The sequence below is a fragment of the Puma concolor genome, chromosome C1 (genome assembly GCF_028749965.1).
Source record: "Puma concolor isolate L17-30 chromosome C1, mPumCon1.1.hap2, whole genome shotgun sequence".
In the NCBI taxonomy this organism is placed as follows: domain Eukaryota; kingdom Metazoa; phylum Chordata; class Mammalia; order Carnivora; family Felidae; genus Puma; species Puma concolor.
Genome location: NC_141674.1, coordinates 111,483,401 through 111,508,880, shown reverse-complemented (window position 1 = coordinate 111,508,880; position 25,480 = coordinate 111,483,401). Strand labels below are relative to the sequence as shown.

The 25,480-nt window shown below is 41.7% G+C and overlaps 1 protein-coding gene across 10 annotated transcripts in view; it reads right to left on the bottom strand.

Moving 5' to 3' along the window:
• SAP130 (Sin3A associated protein 130) overlaps positions 1-24,788 on the bottom strand; it is an 80,492-nt gene extending 55,704 nt beyond the window's left edge. For 2 of the 10 annotated variants that reach the window (XM_025934947.2, XM_025934946.2), the window contains exons 1-7: positions 23,791-23,934; positions 22,873-22,990; positions 15,941-16,176; positions 15,064-15,222; positions 13,682-13,793; positions 12,517-12,641; positions 10,742-10,866 (exon numbers count right to left, since the gene is read on the bottom strand). In XM_025934947.2, coding sequence (XP_025790732.1) covers positions 10,742-10,866; positions 12,517-12,641; positions 13,682-13,793; positions 15,064-15,222; positions 15,941-16,176; positions 22,873-22,990; positions 23,791-23,862 — 947 coding nt within the window. In that variant the 5' untranslated portion in view covers positions 23,863-23,934. Of the gene's footprint in view, positions 1-10,741; positions 10,867-12,516; positions 12,642-13,681; positions 13,794-15,063; positions 15,223-15,940; positions 16,177-17,657; positions 17,882-22,872; positions 22,991-23,790; positions 23,939-24,636 lie in introns of those variants that run through there. The other 8 variants (XM_086718295.1, XM_086718299.1, XM_025934948.2 and 5 more) reach the window with 8 other exon arrangements.
• Between the last annotated feature and the right edge of the window lie 692 nt (positions 24,789-25,480).

Sequence of the window (25,480 nt, the reverse complement as noted above, 5' to 3'; positions counted from 1 at the left end):
TATACTTTGGGAATATAGATATTCTTGCACACGTTATTGACTGCAGTATTACTTATGATAGGAAAAGTATTGGAAACAACCTCAAACCCATACATACATACAATGGCTCACTATACTGCTACTAAGAGAACAATGAAACGGTCTATGAATGTGGGAAACTTTCGATGTATATTCCTATATGAAAAGAAAGCAAAGAGAATCTATGAGTTAATTTTTGGTTAAAAAGGACAGAAGTAAGAACTGTATGTGAATCTGACTATATACATTTTATTTACATATTTATTTTTTGGGAGAGCGCAAGCGGGGAGGGGCAGAGAGAGGGGGCAGAGGATCTGAAGCAGGCTTTGCACTGATAGGCTGACAGCAGCGAGCCTGATGTGGGGCTTGAACTCCTGAACTGGGAGATCATGACCTGAGCCAAAGTCGGTTGCTCAACCAACTGAGCTACCCAGGTGCCCCTGAATCTGACCATATTTAAGAAACCCTGGGAGGATAGCCAGTAAGTTATTATCAGGTAATTTAGAAAAGCAAAGGGAAAGGAACATAGGATCTTGGTGGACAGGGGACAGATGAGAGAACAACACTCCTTACTACACATCTTTTTTTATGCTTTTATATTATGAAAACATGTGACTACAAATTAAAAAGAAGTTGGTTAGTTGAGCTGTAAGGGTAGACTTGATTGGGACTGTATATATCTAAAAAAATATTTTTTAATGTTTATTTATTTTTGAAAGAGAGAGAAAGAGACAGACAGAACATGAGCAGGGGAGGGACAGAGAGGGAGACACAGAATCCAAAGCAGATTCCAGGCTCTGAGCTGTCAGCACAGCTGGGGCTTGAACTCATGAATTGTGAGATTATGACCTGAGCTGAAGTCAGACACTCAACCAACTGAGCCAGCCAGGCGCCCCAGGACTGCATGTATCTAAACTAAGCAATGGTTAATTTCATCATAAGGATCTTGTCTCAAAATTCTTAAAAAACAGACATGGGGGATATTAATGTATATAAAGTGTTAAAACTGAATGAAGGATGGTTTTCTTTCTGAAAAGAAAACTAAATGCCTATCATTCGAGTTTAAAGGAAAGCTGAAAAGACTGGCCACAAACACAACTACGCAACTTGGTAGAACTCACTGAAGAGAAAGCCTACTACCGGAGACTGGATTTTCATGTTTGGATTTTTGTTTTTTCCAGGATGAGCCATTTCCCCAAACCCATTCCCTATGTTCACCCAAGATGTAAAGGACCCCAAAAGATTTCCTCTTAAGTGACTCTCATGTTCTCAAGCCAGAAAAAAAAAAACTAGAAACATAAAAACCTGGATAGCCCTGAAAAGTCTTTTGGTTATTCATTTCAAGCCTTTATTATACCTCTTCTGTTAGTCATCTAAAAAAGGGTGGGAATGAGAAATGAATGTTCTCTTGATAATTTAAATGACCACTTTGAGATTTTGTTTCCGTTTCATTTTCTCTCTCCATTATTATGGTAGAATCCAATTTTTTTTATAAGTCATAGAGCCCAAAAGTTATATCCAGAAACACAAAGAAGAAAAATACAAGCTGTGCCTATTTCACAGCCTGGTTAGTCACCACCGGAGAAATGGCACGCTGGTGGGAATATCGGACTAGATTAGCACATACATGGTAGACCAATTCTGACCAGGATGTAGAGATCCACACTGCGCAAGATACCACATTGCGAACCGAAGTACTTCTGTGGGTCCTAACATTACTGACGATGACCATTTGGACCCACTGTCCTGAGGGTCCAAATGCGGGCTGCAGGGTCAGATGTTTGGTACAATCTCTGCTGAATCTGCCTAAAGATATTATTCTTGATGCAGCAAGTGGAGACTCAGTCCTTGCTCAAATTAACAGGATTCTGAACACCACTGGTCCAGTGAATGAACAGTAATTACGACTTTGTTTTACAGCCTGGATTCTTCCCTACGTGGCTTTCACACCCTCTTCGAAGGTGACTTTAGAATAACCTGAGAAGAGCAGATATTTGGGGACACAGACCACCTGCATAAACTTGTTGCTCCAGCTATCAGGATGTCTCTGCAGCTTTATCAGGTAAAAATCCATTTTGGAGACTGGATTTTTTAATGTTTACTTTTGAGAGAGAGGGGTGAGAAGGGGCAAAGAAGGAAGGAGACACAGAATCCAAAGCAGGCTCCAGGCTCTGAGCTGTCAGCTTAGAGCCTAATGTGGGGCTTAAACTCACATGACCTGAGCCGAAGTTAGACACTTAACGGAGTGAGCCACCCAGGCGCCCTGGAGACTGGAATTTTAATAGTTGACAACATAATGTGCTGAATACAGCATCACATAAGATACTTGCTCCTAGCATTTATAATGAAAACCATTCAGAGAGATACATGTATATATAATTAAAATAAGGACAAATTTTAGGATGGATGAACTTAATTATAAAAGTAATTCTGAAAAACCTCATAACAAAGAATAACGCCAACATTTGGATAACTGGGAAAGGGTCTCCTCAATTCACCTTGAATGCACTGACATTTAAGAGGTCCAGCACATGCAAAAAATACCCAAAAAAGAATATCTGTATTAAGGATTCAAATATGGTTTTAAGTGGTTTTGAAAGCACAGACTATAGTGTATAGTAATCTTTGACTTTTCGTGTACTCTTAATAAAAAACGATAAATATTAACATTTCTATAACATATATTACATGCTAGGCATATTCTAAGTCCTTTACATATATTAATATGATTATTTATTTAAAAAAATTTTTTTAAATATTTTGAATGTTTATTTATTTTTGAGACAGAGAGAGAGACAGAGTGCGAGTGAGGAAGGGGCAGAGAGAGAGAGGGAGACACGGAATCCAAAGCAGGCTCCAGGCTCTCAGCTGTCAACACAGAGCCCAACGTGGGGCTCGAACTCATGGACTGCGAGATCACGACCTGAGCCAAAGTCGTATGCTTAACTAATTGAGCCACTCAGGTACCCCTATAATCACTTTTTATAATGATCTCTGAGGTAGCTAATATTATTGCCATTTTCTACGTGAGGGAATTGAGGTATTAACTCTTTGACTAGCACTCTCACTTCCATAAACAGAGTTTGAAAATACACCATCTAAAACATGGAACAGCACATGTGTCAAAATGTCCAACACAACATCCATAAGATGGGGTACAATGCAGCCAAAGATAAAAGGAATGAATAAGATATCTCTAGGTACTGATTTGGAGTCCTCTCCAGAATATATTGTTAAGAGAAAAATGCAAGATACAAAACAGTATATATAAATACAACGTGCTAGATTTTCTGTAAGAAAGGAGTGGAAACAAACAAACAAACAAAATGTATGGGTTTATCTATGCATATACTTACTTCATAAAAAGAAACCTTGAGACACCAAATCAGAGAGTAATAAAATGGGGACTCACTAAAGAGCAAATGGCAAATTAGGTGGAGCCACAGACACTTAAGAGTCCATCTTTTTATACAGCTTTGACTTTTGAACCAAATAAATATTTTCCATGTTTTTTAAAAAGTTAAATCAAAAAGTAAATTCTAGGGGCGCCTGGGTGGCTTAGTCAGTTGAGCATCCAACTCTTGATTTTGGCTCAGGTCATGATCTCACAGTTCGTGAAATCAAGCTCGAAGCTCACAGCACAGAGCCTGCTTGGGACTCTTTCTCCCTCTTTCTCTTCCCCTCCCATGCTTGCATGCATGTTCTCTCTCTTAAAAAAAACTAAATCCTTAAAATTAAAAAACAAATTTAAACAAACAGTCCTAACTATGTATTAAATTATAATAAACATGCACTAAAAAGATAACCAAAAAACTAGGAACAGGTTATCTTAAAAAGCAAAGGGATAGAAACATGGGAAATTGGTACCTGAGGGACAGAGAAGAGAATGATACTTCTCACTGTATATCTTTTTATATATTTACATTTTGGACATATGTGAATAGAAAGAAAATGTTACTACATATCCCACAGAGAAAATAATCAAGTGACTTTTGAACACATTCTCACTTTTAGTGGGATCCAGTTTGAGGACAAAAGAACTGTAAAGAAGTCTTAAACTTCATTCAGTCTTATTGTGAGCATAATCTACAGAAAATAAGGGGTTAATTTTCGACGGTGGACTTGGGACTGTGAAGTGTTACTATGAAACTATGTTTTTAATATTATAGATCAAAAAACCCAACTAGTTATGCTAATGTCTTGAGGACACAAGGTTTTCAGTATGAAAGATGCACAAGTGTAAAACTGAGGAGGGAGTCTGGGTGGCTCAGTTGGTCAAGTGTCTGACTCTTGATTTTGGCTCAGGTCATGATCTTACAGTTTGTGAGATTGAGCCTGAGGAGGGGCTCCACGTTGACTGCGTGGAGACTGCTTGAGATTTTCTCTCACCCTCTCAAAATAAATAAACCTAAAAAAAACAAAAACAAAAACCAAAAAATATATATATATGTATATATATACACACACATACACACATACATATACGTATACGTGTATGTATATGTATGTGTGTATATGTACATGTGTATATATATGTGGCGCCTGTGTGACTCAGTTGTTTAAGTGGCCAACTCTTGATTTCAGCTCAGGTTGTGATCTCACAGTTCGTGAGTTTGAGCCCCGCATCTGGCTCTGCACTCATAGCACAGAGCCTGCTTTGGATCCTCTTGTCACCCTCCCTGCCCCTCCCCCACTTGTGCTTACTCTCTCTCTCAAAAATAAAGAAATGTTAGAAAAATTAAAAAAAAAAAATATATATATATATATAAAATCGAGGAAAGAAAAAACTTACAATGTTAAATTTCATTTGGAGATATCAGCATGAAGCCATGACTATGTTTACTATATTGATTACCTCTGTCCAAAGAAAGAGCCCAAAAGGAATGATACCTCAAGAGCAATGTGTACCCCTAGCAACCAGATCTTGGGTTCTAATTCCCATTCTCCACTAAAGAGAACCAAGAATCTTTGCAGAAATGGCTGATTTCAAGACCAGGGAAGCAGAAAAAATAAAAAAGGGCCTAATTTATCATGTACCAGAAATAGGAAAGTATGTGAAGTCCAAAAGGAGATATCAAAATGACACTCAATCCAGTTTGTAGGGGTTCTCACTAGCCAAATTTGGGGCAGCTAGGAAAGAAAGGGATTTTCATTAAAATACACCAAGTAAAGAAAATATCCCTGATCCATAGTAGCAACACCCTCCTATACAAAAAAAGATCAAAGAGATTAAGTAAGGTCAGCCAGCTAGAAAGTGCTCCCAAGTCTGTTGTCTTAATCACTATACTATTTCTTTTTAATGGCCTCAGAGGCAGCTCTAGGAATAGACACCCAATTTAGACAAATACAGAAAATATGTGGTTAATTTACAATGAGTAGACTAATGAGCATCCTCCAGTGTTAAACTGGATGTTTGCTTCACTTTAGAGTGAGGACAAGAAGTGCTGTAGGCAGAGACTGCTGGTTTGGGATTTTCTCACCTCTCAGAAAACAGTAACAAGGAAAAGAAAAAGGAATTCAGTCTCCATCTTTGGCAAAACTAGGAGAGAGAGACCTGAAAACTCAAACCACAGAAGGGGTAGCAGAACGGCCAAGGCAGTGATACTCAAACATGAGCCAATACAGACAGGATTTCTGTGGCTATAATTTAAGGGACAAGATCCAGTCAAGTATAATTCTCCAAAGCGAGGAGCATACTCTGACACAGGAAACCATAATCTTTTGTTTGTAACAATCAGAGGGGTCACTGAAGCAGAACCTGGACTCGGACCAGTTCCAAGATCCAGGAATCAACGATGTAGGGTTAAACTATTAACCACACACACAAATAAGTGCCATGTGAAAAACAGGGTGTGGTGAGGGGCACCTGGCTGGCTCAGTTGGTAGAGCACGTGATCCTTCATCTCAGGGTCATAAGTTCAAGTCCCATGTTGGGTACAGAGTTTACTTTAAAAAACAAACAAACAAACAAACAAACAAACAAACAAACAGCATGTGGTGAGATGCAGGGAAGACAGAAACTGCCATTTGGGACAATCTATCTTCACTAGCAGGAGAGAAGTAATGACCAAGAAAATACAAACACAGGATTCTGAGCCATTAGGAAAATCTCCCCTAATCCAGTACACAGCCCAGCCTACAACAAGAACCAATTACAAATAGATGATGCAGAATACATTCAACTCCATTCAAAGATGAGTAGTCAGAATGCAACCAGCACAGGATCTATCTCATGATGCTATAAGAAAAATGGTGGACAGAAAAAGGGGAAGTTCACTAGAAATACTTTCACTAAGCAGATGAAAATTGTGCCATGAATGAAGAAACCTGATGCAATAACTGCTTCCAGAAATGAAAACACAAAGCAAAGATGTAAGAGCTCACTGGACATAATGATTAGACAACAGAAGGGGCTAAAATAAGCATAGCTCAAGAGAAAAACAGAAGAAAATATTCAGCTGCATCAGGACTGAAAGCAAAACTAAAAAGTAGAGCATGCCAGACAATGGTAGAAACTCAGTAAGAAACAGAGAAGATTGTGAGAAAAGTAAGCAGAATCAAAAGGGGGAAAAGTTAATAAGGCTTAGATAAGGAAGTCATGCAAAAAGGATCCAACAAACACATAACTGGGTGCCCCCTCCCACTAAAATGGAATAGAATAAAGACACAATCCAAGAAAACTGTTCATAAATATGGTGTCACGCTGCAGATTAAAAACATACACCATGTTTCAGAACAGAACAATACACAGTGGTCGCTACAAAACAAATCCCAGTTAAATCATCGAAATTCAAAGATAGAGAGCCTTAGGGGCACCTGAGTGGCTCAGTTGGTTGAGCTTCCAGCTCTTGGTTTCAGCTCAGGCCATGATCCTAGAGTCGAGACTGAGCCCCATACTGGGCTCAGTGCATAGGATGGAGCTTGCTTAAGATTCTCTCTTCCCTTCCCGACCCCTTCCCCTGTTCATGCTCTCTCTCTCTCTCTCTAAAAAAACAAAACAAAAACAAAACACAACAAAACAAAAAACAAAGAAAAAAAATCTTAGGCAATCAGGCAAAAATATCAAGATCCTTTTAAGGTGTTTAAAAAAAGAAATCAAGCTGGCCTTACTTCTGTACATCATCTAGTTCTGGAAGGCAGAGGAAAAACACTTGATAAAGTACTCACAGAAAGAATACAGAAACAAAAGAATTATCAGTTAAACTACTGCTTAAGTATAGTGATCACTGCAAAATGATTCTGAACATGTGAAAACTCAAAATACTGGTCCTGTAAGTTCTTTTTGAGGAAGGTAATAGAGTTCATTCAATCAAGCAATGAACAACAATAAAAAATGATTTAAAAAATTGGCAGATAGGATTACTCTATTTAACAAAAAGAATAAGACTTAAAATTTTTTTGGAACTTTCCTTTGTTTCTATGCCTTAAACCAATTTAATTATCATTGGTTTATCTGGTCTTTGAGAGTTTGATAGAATTCAGTGAAACCGTCTGGGCCTAGTGTTTTTCTGGGAGATGTTGCTTTGAAATTTTTTTCTATTCTTCCAATAGAAATTGGTCTATTTAAACTTTCTGGTTTCAGGGGCACCTGGGTGGCTCAGCTGGTTGCGCATCTGGCTCTTAGCTTTGGCTCAGGTCACAATTTCACAGTTTGTGAGTTCAAGCTCTCCGTTGGGCTCTATGCTGACAGCACACAGCCTGCTTGAGATTCTCCCTCTCTCTCTCTCTGTGCCCCTCCCCCACTCACATGCTCTCTGTCTCTCTCAAAATAAACAAAATTAAAAAAATAAATAAACTTTCTGGCTCAATTCAAAGGGAGCTAGATATTAGAAATTTATCATTGTTATAGATTTTTTAAACTTAAAAAAAATTATTTATTTTGAAAGACAAAAATAGTGTGAGCAGGGGAGGGACAGAGAGAGAGGGTGAGAGACAGAATCTGAAGTAGGCTCTGTACTGTCAATGTATAGCTCGATGCAGGGCTTGAACTCACGAGCTATGAGATCACGATCTGAGCCGAACACTTAACTGACTGAGCCAGCCAGGTGCCCCTATCACTGTTACAGATTTAAGTAGAAAAATAATCTGGTCATTAGGGTTTTTGCCTGTTTAATTCACTAGTGTATTTCTACAGCCCAGAGTACTGAGACTGGCAAAATGCTCAAAGTACATCTCACAAAATTCAACATCCATTTTTTTATTAAAAATTCAATACAATGGAAAAGATAGATACTTTGATAACATGGTTTAAAAAAAAAACTCTAGTTTTCATTGTCTGCACATTTCTTTCAAATCTCCTCATACCATCTGAATATATTAACCTTTTTTTTTTTAAGTTTATTTACTGATTTTGAGAGTAAGAGAGAAAGAGAGCGAGCAAGCAGAGGGAGAGGGAGAGAGAGCATCTCAAGCAGGCTCTGTGCTGTCAGTGCAGAGCCCAACACAGGGCTCAATCCTATGAACTGTGAGATCATGACCTGAGCTGAAATCAAGAGTTGGGACACTCAACCGACTGAGCCACCCAGGCACCCCTGAATACATTAACTTCTTCAAGGTAATACAAAATTAAAATGAACAACATATAATCTGTTTTATGTTGGGCAGTTGTGTCTCTCTATACCTCAGGCAATATTTTAAATTACCAAAAGGTAAAGTATGCTCATTTTACTGAAGAGGAAACTAAGGATCAGTAATGTTGAGAAACTTGCCTAATGCCACACAGCTAGTGAATGACAGAGCTAATGGTTAAATAGAAGTCCTAGGCACTCTTCTACATTTAAAAGTTACTTTCTTCAGAGTTCTGTTCCAGACCCTCTTCTCACTGTATTTATTCCCCCTGGTGAGACTCATACCCCCAACCTTGAACTGTAGCCCACAAGCTGATAACTCCCAAACCCATTATCTCTGGCTCTGACATCTCTTCAACCACCTGCTGACAACAGCCACTTGATTGTTCCATGGATAAACTCAGTATCCCAAAAATCAAAATTATTTCTAACATTTGCTTTCTTTCCCTTGTTTCCTTTTTACTTACTTGGTCAAACAAGGAAAAAAACCAAGGAGACATCTAGACTTCTTCCTCACCACTCTGCCCTGCTTCCAGCTGGTAATCAAGACTTATGGATGGTCTCTTCTGACAGTTTTGGTCTTCATGCCTACTACCCCTTCTTTTGTTCAGTGAATCACTTCTTGTTTATATTGCCAAAGGCAACACATAACCAAAGGTATTAATCAAGAAAGACCTCCTGGCAAGGCTCACATCCCATTGTCTCTGCCCGACTTTCACAACCTTCCCACAATGCAATACAATGCAATATGCCTTGGGGATCAGGAGGACAAATACCATCATGTCTTCACCCAACGGTGTACTTCCTTAGAGGCACCCCAGATCATTCCTCATCAACCAGACTTTATCCCTGTAGGGCCCTGTTGATCTCTCCCTTTTCAGATACCCAAACCTTCCAATACAGCCTAGAGACTTACAGTCTATCTCTAGCAAATCCGCAATCTCTAATCTGAATATATCCTTTACCTCCCTGCCCTAATGAATCTCAGCTCTCCCCTGAGAATACTCCTTCCCCCTTCAGCCCTCTCACCTGGGAGACCTTTTCTCTCAAAAAACCTCTTCCCCATCTATATGGTCTTCCTGAATTATCTCCTTCAGAACTCTTACCTGGACTCCAAACTCCTCTATTAACCTATCTCAACATCTCCACTTCAGTGCTCAGAAGTCAACACCATCTTCCAGTGCTCAAAACCAATCAGGGATTTCTCCCCAAAGCTAGTCCTCCCACTGTTCTTCATCACACGTTACTGCAGCATCACATTCCTAGCCACATGATGTCACCTTCCTAGCCACGCAGTATTACTGCTGCGAAACCTTCCTAGCTACACAACTGGCAGGGCCAAAATCCTAACTCTTCCTATTCTCTCACTGCCCCTATATAATTCTTCAGAAGTCCTCAACCAACTTCAAACCTCTACTCTGGATCTAACCAGGTTCCACCTCCAGCAATCCTCTCTCCTGGATTCCTGACATATCCTTCTAAACCATCTCTCTGTTTCTCACTTTGCCTCTCCACAGCTGATCCACCAAAAACTTCAGATCAGGACGCTGCTCTGCTCAAAACTCTGGTAAGGCTTCCCGCTGCACCCCAGCAAAGTCTAAATCTGTAAAGGGCTTCCTAAGGCCCTAAGTGATATGGAGACCCTGTTACTTCCTAAAATAATCTCTGGCCGCTCTCCTCCCATCAGCCTTTTGCTTCTCTTTAGGCATGGCAAACACACTACAATCTCAGGCCTTTGCACTTACTGTTCCCACTGCTTAGAATGCTCTTATCCTACACAGCCATATGGCTCACTTCATTACATCTTTCAACTGTTGGCTCCAATCTGTTCTTATCAACAGTTCTCCCGGATCATCTTACATGAAGTGGTAGGCCTGCACTGCCTACCCTGTCGCTCCAAATCTCACCCTATCTAATTTTTCCCCAAAGCACTTTGCACCATCTAGGACACTTTGTTTTTGTGTGTCTCCAGCCCCTAAAAATAGAAACTCTATGAGGGCAGGAATGTCTCGTTGTTCACTGCTTTACCTCTAGTATCTAGAACACTACAGAGCTCATAGAAAAGCACTCAAGGAGTATTTACTGAGGTAAATGAAAGGATGAAGAAAAGAAAAAGGTAAAGAAGGAGGGCTAGATCTTTTCAGCCCCAAATATACCTGAGTGCTGAATCAGTAGCATGTGCTGCTGTTGTAGTAATGACTGGAGATTGAGCTCTGGTGGCTGAAACTGTTGCTACCACAGCAGGAGGGATGGTATTAGAGGTGGTCACAGGTGGACGAGACTACCAAGAAAAGAGAAAAAAATATTTCATTTAAAACAAAAAGCAAAATAAAATACAGTAAGCCAAACACTGTAAGTGTAATTTAAAACCTGGGCCTCCAAACAAGTATGTTGTTCAAATGAAAGGAAATTCTCACCATTCTGACTAAGGAATTCTATGTTCAGATAGGTAATTTTAAGACCAAGAGTCAGAATTACAAAAAAAATTCCCATTTTGGCTGGATAGAGTATATAAATTCCTCCTTTCCAAATATGACTAGATTCAACATTTTATCCTATGGGGAGTAGTTGGGATCCAACCCTTCAGATCTAGAGTGCCCACAGATTTGTTGTTGGTTCTGACATAGACATTCTATACTCCCACACAACCAAGCGCTTTCCACAGAGGGCTCTAAGCCATCGGATGGAGATGCTGGCTCTCGGGCCCTCTAAGCCAGCAAACACGTGAAAACAGCATTTGCTTATGGAAGATTCAGGGTGCCCAGCTGCTCTCTGGCTGTTTTCACATGGATGTACTTCTCTTACCTTCCTTTATACTACATCTGTGTATAAAATCTTCACCAGACAAGTTCCACCCTGGGCTTCACTGGCTTGTCCACTGTCATTTCTTTCGATCATCTGAGCTCTTCTGAGTAGTCCCTTTCTTGACCCTGACACATGCAGTTCAATTCGCAAATGCTGCCCATTTGGATCTGCCTCTTATCTCCAGACCTTCGATCTGCAGTGCCTACGCCTACTGCTACAGCTTGTCTCACACCAGGTCATCACACTAGCTTTAGAACTCCCCGTTTGGGTTCTTTCTCCTGTCCTTCCTGTATACCATTTACACTCCAGGGGCCGAATGAGTCTCCAAATGTGCTTTGTTAGCCAGCAAGCCCTCTTGTTTTAAATTGAAAACTCTAGGCTGGACATGTACTACCCAGTGTCCTACCCAGCAATCTTCCTGATTGTGTTAAACCCAGCTGTCCCATATATGTGACCAGTCTGGCCCCCAAAAGTATTTGAACATGCATCTACCGTCTGTGGTTCAGCTACATTAATCTTTCAAAGAGATTTCTGTGATCTCATATTACTATGTTCAAAAAACTTAGTGGCTCTCTGCTGTGTATAAAATCAAGTTTACACTCTGTATCTTCAAGCTCTGAATTCAGAGACATCACAGTATCACCTCATAACACAGTATACTTCAGTACTATTGAGGCCATAGATTTCCTTGGAAAAAAGTTGAAAGACACAGACTGTCTTTCTTGAAAAGCACACACACGTGTATAAAAATGTGCACGAAGTATTTAGGGGCTCATACATCCCTATCTGAATTAAAACTTCTCCGTTCTGGCTCACCTTTACTAAACCCAGTATACAAGTGCCATGGTCTTCCTTGCCACTGTGCATAGTCTCACTCCCTTTCACCGCCTCTTCACTTCTCTGAATCTCCCTCTACACCCATCCCTACGACAGCTTCCCTTGGCCCTGCTCTTCTAAATCTCTGTGGCTGATCATCTCACACCGTATAGAACTCAACCTTCTGGACACCTTGGCGACTAGATCAAAAGTCACGTGAGGTCAAAGGACTCTCCCAGGCTCTAGCAGAGTCAAGAACTCTGAGTAGGCACTTGATACTTGCTGGCTGACTACCCACAAGCTGACATGCCTGGATAGGTTGGTGAATGATATGCTGTACTGCCGGCTGAGCTGTAGCAGTATTTGGCAACTGGGAAGTCGGCCTCAGGACCGTGGTCACTTTAGAACTGGACATCACAGCAGCAGCGGCTGCACCTGGAAAATAATTTTTGTCATTAGTATGGCTTATGGGCTCACCATTTAAATATTCTAATCATATGCCCTAGGAAAAGAGTGCAGATATGTTCTAAAACTCAGTATGTCAGTAATTTAGCTGACATGTCGTATTGTATACTTCCCTTTTGTCACATAGAAAATTTTAAAAAGTGCACTCACGGGTTGTGATTTGTTAATATTAGTAAACTGTTTTGCTTCTTCAAGGACACTATGAAATGAAACTGTTTTCTGTTTTGTTAACTGCAAGGATGCAGAAGACAGGCACACACTGAATAGCACAGCGCGGGGCTGCTGCCTTCATTTAGGGCAAGGCTCCAGCGGTTTAACCATCAGTGAGGGTTCACCTGAACTACCTCTGCCTTTGTATTGTCAAATACAGGCAAATGACATCTTAGTATTTTCACGAAAGTACTTTCGATCTAACACAGATGCCCTTGCAATCTGTGAACTTTGCTCTGGGGACCAATGAATTACGTTATGACCAAGTAAACCTGGTTTTGTACTTGTTAGCCTGATTTTGCCAACAATGATTTTACACTCTCCAACATAAGGCTGATGAAGTAGCTGAGAAAAGTCACTGAATTTAATACTTGACAACCTTTCACAATTTAACTGTAAGAATAAATCCATCTTACAGCTGTATTAATTGAGTTACCATTATCACTAAACCTTTAAAATATTCAGTATTCGTATTTGTGACTTTATTCTAAACATCAAGATCATTTTGGACTGTCATAAGTCTGAGGCGTTCCTCATTATAAAGGACAATCTTTAGACCCTACTAAAAATCTGAATTGTTTAAAGTTTACACCCAAAAGCATACACACATGCTTGTTGGGGTATGACTGTAATTAGCACATATTTGACCATGCCAAAAATGTGTATTGCTCTAAGTTTATTCCTGCTGTCCTATAACTTTAATAAGCTGATTCTAGATACATTTTTTATTACTGTATCTCTTACCAAATGTGTATCTGCCAATGCATTTTGAGAACTTAAGCAAAACGTACAGTTTTTACCTCGAGGTAAATGAGAAGCTCCAATGTGAAGAGGGGGCCCAGGAGCATTGCTGCGGATAATAGACATCTGTACATTTGTGGTCATGATATGATGCAGGTTACTGGGATGTCCCTGCAAGAAACAGGACATAATGTTATTTTCATGTGCTTGGTCTTAGCCATTGATGCTTAGCCATTGCTTCTAGGAGGTCAGCTGCCTCCAAATGTGGGTCAGGGTGTTCCTTTTAGACAGTGAGTACCCCAAGGGAAAGGATGTTTAGTTTTTTTTATGCAACATACTACATGAAGACCCATGCCCTCAAGCATGGGGTAAGTGACTGTGAGGACACTTCAACTGCCTTGAGCCACAGTAGGTGCTAGATCTCTAACAGATGAACTCATTTGCCCACTTTGGGACACTCTCATCTCCAATATTAGTCTTTCACACTTGTTCTCTCTGCGTTGGCAAAAAGCTTATTCTATTTTATTTTATTCTATTTTAGAATAAGCCAAAAGCTTATTCTATTTTATTCTTATTTCCTATTCTATTTTTTTTACGTGCCACTGCATTCATCCACTCTTTATGTTATGCAGGACTTCTAAGCAAATGTCAATTAGCACTCAGCAGGTACTGCCATACGAGTTCTTCAACTCCTCCCCTCCTTAGAGGACCTTCCTCACAGGCTCCCAACCCTGATGCCAGTGATACCCAGGTGGGGGTTCCAGTATTTCTGGGAGTACTCAGCAGTATGACAAGAGAAAAAACAAAAAACAAAAAACATAGTGTCTTCTTGGAATACCAATTTTTTTCTTAAAAACTTGAAGGGAAAGTTTTTAGATTCAGGTTTTTTCACTGGTCAATAATTAAAAATATTTAAATAAATCATATACATATTATAGAGTAGGAGTAGAATTTCAGCCAAAAAACATAAGCTAAAACATGAGACTACAAAATAAATGTTCACGACTGATGAGCTGCTTGAGGGCACCTGCTAGGTGCCCAAGACATACATCATCATCCTCCTCAGAGAAAAATCCTAGAGCAGCATTACTGCCACGAGGCTGTTCTCCACCCCCCAAAGCTAACCAGCACAAGTGGACTCTGAGCACCTCAAGGATACGGACAGTCTTGTCTAGACTTGTATCTCACATGGACGGTGGTGCCTCACACATAGCAGATGCTCAATACATACTGGCCAAATGACAAAGACCACTGTGCATGTTGGTTTTACTCCCTGCAGATATCCTTCTCTCTCAAACCTGCTATCCTCCCCTTGCAGATACCAGTGACCATTTAATTTTTTAATTTAATACAGTGCCTAATGTACTGCTGGCATTCAATAAATAATGATCAACAGTTTGGCATCTCAGTTTGAAAATCAGCAAATTAAGAGGAGAAAAACCTGTTGTCCACTGATTGTTGCCACAGGAATGGCTGAAGCTTGAGGGATGCTACTCTCCATGGTAACGGTAACCTGCCCTGGAACCTTGGGGGGAAGTGACAAGGTAGAAGGTGGAGCAGGAGCAATGGGACGGCTAGGCATGGTGGGCTTCGGGGGCGGCTGCGAACAGAAAACCACACGAAACAATCAATAGCTTTTTACGAGTGATGCATTTCCTTCTATAGTTAAAAAAGTACACAAATCAAACCTGGAGAGGGCCAGGAAAGATCCAGAAGCCTTATATATTTTATCTCTTAGCATCACAGCTCTTCCACTCAAGTACCAGCATTTCCATTTTACAGATGAGGAAGCATACAAAGCAAGGCTATGTCACTTGCTCCAAGCCACACAGACAGTAAAAACTGGAACTGGGACTGAAGCCCAGACTTGGATGGCTCACAGCCCACATTCTTTCTTCTGTACAATGCTGCATCCCAAGTTTGGGCGGAAGTAAACAAAACTCCCAGTAACTAAAACATTGCGACAAGGTAATACACAAGGCGATATTCTCAGATACCCCCAAATTAGTGAGCTTTAAAACAAAACCTTGGAGAAGAGTGCCACTCCAAGATAAAAACTAAGTCAGCATGCCCATTAACTTGAATAAAGTCAATGTCAAAATGGATACTAGAAAAGATCCTGTGATGCCAACTGCCCAGCGGCACAAGATAGGCACTGCAGAACAGCAGAGCTCTGAGCGACAGAAAAGAGCTGAACTGATGGGTCAAAAAGAGAACACTGTGATCCTGGATGCGGCCTAAGACTCTGTGAATACTGTCAGGAACATGAGCCAGTCCTTAGCTGTGGTTTAATGTGAAATTTTAAACCTCTCCATTACCTTCATAAGTCCCTCCGAAAAGGAGAGTGGCACTGCTGGCGTCAGATGTGCTGGTGGGGCTGTCACTGTGACGGGTGTGCCCGATGCAACAGCATGGTGTGTAGACAACATCTGCACCTGCGGATAGGGCCTTACCACAACAGGCTCTTGCTTCTCTTCACGGGACTGGAGGGAGCCGCTGGAACCCATGTGCTCCCTGGCAGTGACTTCAGCCTCTCGACTAGATTCATCATTGACTAGTAAGGGCATTAAGGGAGAAACCTCATGTCATATGCTTTCAGTGTTAAATAATACTAATGAAGTAAACAGCACATACAGCTGTCGGCTGGGCTGATAGCTCAGAACCTGGAGCCTGCTTTGCATTCTGTGTCTCCCTCTCTCTCTCTCTCTCTCTCTCTGCCCCTCACCCACTTACTCTCTCTCAAAAATAAGAAGGCATTAAAAAAAATAAAAAAAAAAATGATCTCAAACAGTTGGAAGAGCAATGCAAGACAGGATGCTTTCATTTAAGGTATTTATTTAAAAAGTTATAAAAACCTAACATTAAAAAGATAACATAAATATTCTTAAGCCCAAGAACATACACCTTTTCAAAACAAATTTCCTACAAAACAAACATGGAGATCTCTATCATTATTACAATCCTATCATCATTATGTACACCTTTTGAAACTCAACAATTCCACTTGCAGCAATGTATCCTATAAAATACATAGTACGTGTGTAAAATGACTTGTGTCCATTATTTGTTTCACCATTTTTATTCCAGTAAAGGAATTTTTAAAACCTACGCATCTATCAACAGGTGACTGGATGTATAAATTCCGGTATACTCCCAGACTACCATGTAACTATAAAAATAAGACAAGGAAGCTTTTTAGGTATTCTTATTAAAAAATCGGTAATGTGCATTATGCAAAAACATATCTAAAGGAAAAAAGCAAGGTACAGAACAGTGAAAAAGTAATCATACATGCCTTTATTTTCTTATGTAGAAACATAACTCCCAAAGTATCTTGATTTCTTGATGGGAAAGAAAGTAGATTCTGAGAGAATAGGGATAGGAGAGATACTTTTTGCTATACACTCTTTCTTTGGGAATTGTGGACCGGAACAACATGTAAGTATTTAAAAACAATTTAAAAATTGAGGGAATTTGACTCCCACATTGGGTTCTGTGCTGACAGGGCAGAGCCTGCTTGGGACTCTCTCTCTCCCTCTCTCTCTGCCCCTCCCATGCATGCCTTCTCTCTCTCTCAAAATAAATAAATAAAATTTTTAAAAAAGCTAAATGAAATTCCATTGGATATACCATAGCTTTTTTAACCATTATATCACTGATGGGCTTTTAGGTTATTTCCAAATTTTTGCTATTATCAACAACTCTGGGATAAACATCCATATGTATTTTGAGTTCTTGTCCAGCGATTTCCTCAGGAAAAAAATCTCTGAGTACAGGTGTTACGTGAAAAGACAGATGTATATTTTACATTTTGTTATATGTTGATTTTTCTCCCTGGTCATTCAGATTTTTTTTACTTTGATTTTTAAAACCACTCTATTGATGTACAATTTACATACAATAAAATGGCTATTCGGAGACTAGAGAGTTCAAAAACAGTTTTGTTTTTTTTTTTTACGTTCTTAACCAACAGGCTAGGAGTAGAACTGCTGGGTCAAATGGTAAGTAAATGTTTACAGGGGACTGCCAAAATACCTTCCAAAGTGGTTGTATCGTGTTATAGTCCCATCAGCCAGTGGATCAGAGTTCTAGCAGCTCCTTATCCTCACAATTCTTGATACACAGACATTCCAGTGGGTGTTTAGCGGGGTTCTCATGGTGATTTCAGTTAGCATCTCCATGATGACTAGTGATGTGCAACTTCTTTTTATGTGGTCACAGGCCATTCATAAATATCTTCCTTTGTGAAGTATATGTTTCTTTTCAAAAAAAAATTTTTTTTTTACATTTATTTATTTTTGAGAGACCGATAGAGTGTGAGTGGGGAAGGGGCAGAGACAGGAGACAGAATCCGAAGCAGGCGCCAGGCTCTGAGCTGTCAGCACAGAGCCCAACATGGGGCTCGAACCCATGAGCCGTGAGATCATGACCTGAGCTGATGTCGGATGCTTAACCGACTAAGCCATGCAGATGCCCCATGAAGTGTATGTTTCTATATTTTGTCCATTTTTTAGTCAGTCAGCTTAACTGAGGTATAATTTACATAGAAAATCCACTAATCCTTTGTATAAAATTAGATGAGTTTTTGCAGGAGTATACAGTATTCTAACCACAATACAATCACGATGGAGAACATTTTCCATTACTCTTACCGGTTCATTCATGCCCCTTTGCAGTCAGTTCCCTCCCTCAGACCCTCCTACCCCTTAGAAACCATTAATTTGCTTTCTAATACTATAGCTTTGTGTTTCCTGGAATTTCATACAAATAGAATCATACAATATTTGGTCTGTTGTGTCGGTTTCTTTCTCTTAGTATAGTCAGTCCTTGAACAACATGGATTTGAATTGCACAGCTGTACTTACACGCGGCTTTTGATACAGTACAGTGCTGTAAATGATTTTTTCTTCCATATGCTGTTCTTTCTTTCTTTCTTTATTTTAGAAAGAGAGAGACCATGCATGTGCCTAAGCAGGTTCCACACTCAGCATGGAGCCTGACACGGGCACTGATCCCACAACCCTGGAATCATGACTTGAGCAGAAATCAAGAATCACACCCTCAACCAACTGAGCCACCCAGGTGCACCTCTTCCTTAGGCTTTTCTCTGTAACATTATCTTTTCTCTAGCTTACTTCATTATAAAAATACAGTATATGATATATAAAACACAAATATGTATCGATTGTTTATGTCATCAGTAAGGCTCTGCTCAACAGTAGGCTATTAGTAAAGTTTTGGGAGAGTCAAAGTTATACTCAAATTGACTCAGAGGGCCAGTGACCCTAACCCTCAGGTTGTTCAACGGTTAACTGTATAATGTTTTTAAGGTTCATCTATGTTGTTCTATATGCTAGCAGTCTGCTCCTTTTTATTAAGTAGTTTTCCACTGTATGTGTAAACCAAACTTTATCTAGTCACCAGCTGATAAATTCTGGGTTGTTTTCAGTTTATGGCTATTGCTTCTAGGAACACTGATTCTAGGAACACTGAAGTATGAACATTGCTTCTAGGAACACTGAAGTATGAGTCTTTGAACATACATTTCCATTTATCTTGGGGAAATATCTAGGAATGGGATTGCTAGGTTGTATGGTCAAGTTTATATTTAACTCTATGAAGTACTGCCAAACTGTTTCGAAAGTAGCTAGATTATCTGGCGTTCCCAACAAGAAGGTATGGATTCTACTTGCTCCATGAACACCTCAAACTTGGTATTGCTGGTATTTAATTTTAGTCAGTATAGTAGATATGTAGTATTTTCTGTGGTTTAGTTTGCATAGCCTTGAGGAAATAACACAATTGAGTATCTTTCATGTGCTTATTGGACATTCCTATAGCATCTTTGGTGATCGGTCTATTCAAAGTTTGCCCATTAAAAAAAATCCCAAGCAGGAGAATCCCAAGCAGGTTCTGTGCTATCAACACAGAGCCTGACACAGGGCTAGATTTCACTAAGTGTGAGATGAAGACCTGAGCCGAAATCAAGAGTTGGATGCTCAACTGACTGAGCCACCCGGCTCCCCCTTTTCTTTAAAGGGCTTTAAAAATTTTTTTTAAGTAATCTCTATACCCAATGTGGGCCTCGAACTTACCACCCCAAGATCAAGAGTCACATGCTATTCTGATTAAGCCAGGCAGGCACCCTAGTATTTTCTTTATATATGATGTTTTGAACCTTCCCTGTTATCCAAACAGATCTTCCCATAATTAAATTTTTGAGGGAATGGGCAATTTAACAACTTTCCCCAAACCTATTTGTCCAGGAAGACTTTGATTTTTGACAATTTCATTAAGATACACTTTACTGACCATTTCCTGTTAAGATCTTTTTGAAACCATTTATCATTTCCTTCCAGATATCTGAGTTCTTCACTTCAGCTTATTTTTACCTGAAAAGAATCCTGAAAGGGTAGTTAAGAACACTGGTTGTAGTCTACACTTCTGAAATTTGAACGTGTTTGAGATCCTGATATGCTTTTACTTCTGATAAAAGCGATAGGAAATATCAAGAAAATATTTAACTCCTTATGGAAAACTTTTGTTTCCTTCTCTGAGAGCAATAGAAGGAAAAAACACACACTATTCACAAGTAAAATTACAGACAATTTTAAGTCAATGATTTCCTCAACAAAATCTGAGGGCAATTATTCCTAAATGACACCATTTTTAATAAGTAGCATAATTCTCTGCAAATAGACATTCAAAAATACTCCCTTTAAGCTATGCTTATTTATTTATTTATTTATTTTAAGAGAGAGAGAGAGAGAGCGCAAGCATGCAAGTCAGGGAGGGGCAGAGAGAGGGGTGGAGAGAGAGAATCCCAAGCCAGCTCTGCACTGTCAGCGCAGTGCCTGATGCGGGGCTCAAACTCACAAACCATGAGACTGTGACCTGTGCCAAAGTTGGACACTTAACTGCCTGAGCCACCAGGTGCCCCTAAGCTATGTTTCTTTAAATTATTCTATGAATTTATATCAAAGACAAAATACTGTAAAAAATATTTATTAAAAAGCAAAGAACTTTAAGTGGCTCTGTAAGGACTTGATGACCACTACTTTGTGTCCTATGATGTAGCAAGTACAGCAAATACAAAGGTACGCAAGGTGGACGTGGTTCTAGCCCTCATTCCAGGAGGTCCAACCCCTGACTTGTGGATGGTGGAATCAGTAAACACCTCCTAGAGAAAGTGACATCTGAGATGAAAGCTCAAGGAAGAACAGAAATTAATCAGATAAGTGAGTGTGAAAAGGAAGAAGGAAGATTGTGGCAAAAGGAACAGAATGTATAAAGTCTCAGAGTCAAGAAAATTGGGAACTTTTTGTCATTCATTTAGAAAATGAGTAGCTACTATTAAGCAGGAGACATAAAGTAGCTTAAAGTTATTTCAAGTCTAAAGAGAACTGAAATGAATTTATAAGAAAAAAAAGTTGGCAGGAGGGAAGCAAAGGCATAATGAGGTTGAAACACTAGACAAAGGGCCATAGCTCACAGATAAGAGAGAGAGACAGAGCAATTAAAGATGAGGCCATGTTCCTGGTTTGAGCAATGAGCAGACAGTGGTACCATTTACCACGATAAGGAACTTAGGAAGCAGGAGGTGAAGAAAAGGGAATAGAAAAAGAAATACTCCACTTTGCAGTGCCAACTTTTTTCTTGACATATTTAGAGAAAAGACCACTTGAAGGAGTTCCTCAACTTCAGCACTACTGACTGGACTGGATACTTGGGGGCACGGGGGCAGGGGAAGCTCTAAGGCCCATTTAGCAGCATCCCTGACTTTTAACTATCAGATGTCAATAGCACCCCCTAGTTGTGACAACCAAAAATGTATCCAGACATTGTCAAATTATTCCCTGGAATGCAAAATCATCCCTGCTGAGGACCACGGACCTATAGCACTCAAAGGGTATACAACCAAAAACTAAGTGCATATATGTGTGCATATTCCGTTGATCCTTGAACAATGTAGGGGTTAGGTGATGGCCACACCTGCAGTCAAAAATCTGCATATAACTTTTGATTCCCTTAAACTTAACTACTAATAGTCTATTGTTGAGTAGAAACCTTACCTGTAACAGTTGACATACATATTTTGTATGTTGTAAGTATCATATATCATATTCTTGCAATAAATGAAGCTACAGAAAAAAATGCTAGTAAGAAAATCATAAGGAAGAGGCACCTGGGTGGCTCAGTCAGTTGAGCAGCCCAGTCTTTTTTTTTTTTTTTTTTTTTTTTTTTTTTTTTTTTTTTTAATTTTTTTTTTTTAACGTTTATTTATTTTTTCGGGACAGAGAGAGACAGAGCATGAACGGGGGAGGGGCAGAGAGAGAGGGAGACACAGAATCAGAAACAGAGCAGCCCAGTCTTGACTTTGCTTTAGGTCATGATCTCATGGTTGTGAGATCGAGCCCTGCTTCCAGCTCTACACTGAGTGTGGAGCCTGCTTGGGATTCTCTCTTTCCCTCTCTCACTCTGTCCTTCCCCCACATTCACCTACCTTCTATCTCTAAAAATAAATTTTTAAAAAATTTAAAAAAAATTATTGAAAAAAAAATCATAAGGAAGACAAAATACATTTACAGTACTTTACTATTTTTTTCAGAAAAAATCCACATGTAATGGAGTTCAAACCCATATTTTTCAAGGGTCAAATGTACTTTTTTTTTTCAAACCTTTTTCCTAGTTCATAGGCTCATAAAAGGCAAGAACTATGCCTTACACAGTTTGGACTCTCTCATGGCACTATTAATACTCTGGGCGTTAATTAAAGGAGAACACACTACTGTATTAAAAATATAGTTCTTGTAGGAATGCTTTAATGCAGGTTTCTGGTATACTCTAGTACATGTGAAAGAATTAAAAAAGGAATTTAAAAAGCCTTGTTTAGATTAGAATTGTAATATATCCTTTATTCAAATTTGATAACCTAGTATTTACTAAAATCCCACAAGGAATTTGCTAATTAAAAAAAATTTTTTTTAAATGTTTATTTATTTTTGAGAAAAAGAGAAACAGAGTGTGAGCAGAGGAGGAGCAGAGAGGGAAGGAGACACAGAATCGGAAGCAAGTTCCAGGTTCTGAGCTGTCAGCACAGAGCCTGATGTGGGGCTTGAACCCACAAACCATGAGATCATGACCTGAGCTGAAATCGGATACTGAACTAACTGAGCCATCCAGGCACCCCCCCAAAACTGGCAACATTCTTAAAACAAGAAGCAATATAGGAGAACACCGCATATCTCACCTGTGGCAGCTGGGTTTATCAATCCTGCAGAACCACTGTTTGCAATCTGTGAAGGAGCCTGGCTTAGCCCAGTGGATGGGGTTCCTAACCGAGGAAACTGTTGAGAACTCATTTCCACCTGCAGTGCATACAGTCATATGGTTATTACTAAATTCTCACGTTAGAATCAATAATGAGAAATTAAAGCATCTCCAGTACCTATACTTTCCTTTAGAAAAGCAAATGCAGCATCATTCACCTAGAACAATTATTTGTGATCAATATACAGTGCAGAAGTAAACTAAATTCTGTTAAGTTTTTAGTGGACATAGGTTCAATAATAAAATCATTTGTGTGGTGTTGGGGGATACTATGACACTCCATAAATACAGCTTACCACTCTAAAAAATCAACACTGAATTCTGTACAACAGCCATATGACAGGTATTAACACAATACATATACATCGGTATAAAGTTTTATGGAAAACAGCATGTCCTTTTAAAGACTGAAGCTTACACCAAGGTGACCACAACTGTCATGTGTATGTCATAGGAGGAATCTGAGGGGAGATACCTTGTTCTAAGAAATCAGAAACCTGACATCAAGACCTACTTCAAAAGAACTCTCAAATGATTTTCTGCACAGGCCTCCGTTTACCGATTTCCTCCTCCTTTCTCTCACAGACCACCCCCACCCCCCACTAAGCCAGAGGAACCAGAGACCTTCACCACTTTCTCTAAATCGACCCCCACTTTTCCCTCAAGAGCCAAGCTCTACCGGTCTTTCGATTCGCACGCAACCCCACCCCCACCCCAAAGCCCACCGCTGAGATTGGAGAACACAGGTTTCCAGACACACTTCAGGTGTCTGAGACTCTCGGGTTAGAGGGAGGACGGCATTCTAGGGATCCCTAGCACAAGCGGCGTGCCTCTTTACCTGCAGCCGCCGCCCGCCGCCCGCACCTCCCGCTTCCATCTCGCCGGGCTGGGGGTGCCGTGGAGGGCCCATCTCGGTGGCAGCGTTGGGCTCCGGAGTCGTGGAGACGGATCCTACCGGAGCCCACTTCGGGCCCGCCGCTGTCCAGCCCAGCCGGCCCCGCTCACCCCCGCCACCCCACCGGGGCTCCGCTCCAGTACTCTGCCCCCGAACCTGCCCCTACCTCCCCCGCCCGCCCATTGGCCCCACGCCGGGCGCGTCATTCGAGGGCCCGCACCAATCCGCAGAGGCCTGCGCGCTCTGATCCCGCCCCACCCTCCCGCCGACTCCCAGCCAATCAGGCGCGAGCCTCGCCGGGGCAGCCCAAACCCCTCGAGGCTGAGCCAATGGCAGAGGAAGACAAGCGCTCCCGGCGAGTGGGGCGGAGAGGTGGGAGGCCCCGCCTCGGTCGGGGTCTGAAAGCGGCGGGCGCAGGGCCCGGATGTGGAGAGTCACTTTAAACTGCTCCAGGAGCCAAACTCCCTGGGCCGCCCGCCCGCCGGCGTTCCCCCAGCCGCTCTACTTCCCCGCCAGGGCCCACGCCCGCCACACCCCCAAGCCCGAAACAGCCCACCCCTCCTGGAGCCTCTCTCTTCCTTGCCGCAGGACACCGGGTCCCTGCCGCCGGCCCAACTGCCATGCCCAGCTCATGGAAAAGCGTAGATCTGAGCCGCAGGAGACGAGGCACCGCTGCCCTTCCCCAGGGACGCTCAGCGGGACGGACGCTGCAGCCCGGCTCAGCCGCCCCGCCCCCTCGTCTCCTCCCCTCTCCTCCCCTCCCCTCCCAGGCGCCCGTCCCGCCATTACCTGGGTGCTGCGCCGAGGGGCCGCCGCGCCGCCTCGAGCTCGCTCCTGTGCGCTCTCTGCTTTTGGGGCCGACGTCCTCAGGCTCTGGACCTGCCGCCACCGCCGGGGCGCTAGCACTCTGCCCCCCACCCCTCAGCCCAGCGCCGCTGCTTCCGCCGCCGTAACGAGCCTCTCATCTATTGGCTGGGGTAGACCCCGCCTCCCTCTGGGGAAGCCAGTCACCGCCCAGTATGAGCCGGAGAGCGGACGAGCCTGCCCCTCGGAGCCGCGGGGTCCTGTGGGAAATGTAGTCTTCGGTGCCAGGAGGGCGGGCCTGGGCGGGACCTCCGGGCGACCCGGCCCGTGTAACACACCCCTTTGCTGCCTAGAGTGGATTCTGCCTTTTCTCTTTGCTTAGTTAAAAGGTAGTGAATCCCACCCCTTTGCCTCAGCTGATGGCACTAGGTTGCATTTTCCCCATGGAGGTGCGGCACGGGAAAAGGGTAATGCAGGCCGACTGCAGCGGGCCGAAGAGGCCGCAGGCAGGGCCGAGGGTTTTCCTGACTGTGCTCACTTCCCCGCGCGGTGTGTGGGACTTGATGTCACCACCGAAGGCCAACCCCGGCTAGCAAAGCCTAAGCACCGTGGGAGAATCGGGTGCGCTGAACTGGAGCTATTCTGTGGGGTTTGCGCCGAGCGCGCCGCCTCAGGCACTGCGCACCGGGCTGGGCCGCCCCAGAGCGGTACACCCTCGGGTTGAATCAGGCCGGCTAGAGGGGGGATCCTGACGCAAGGCTCGGGCGCTGTGCACTTGCTCAGTTTTTTCCAGATTACAAAGAAGCCAAAGGGGATGGTGTTGCTTTGT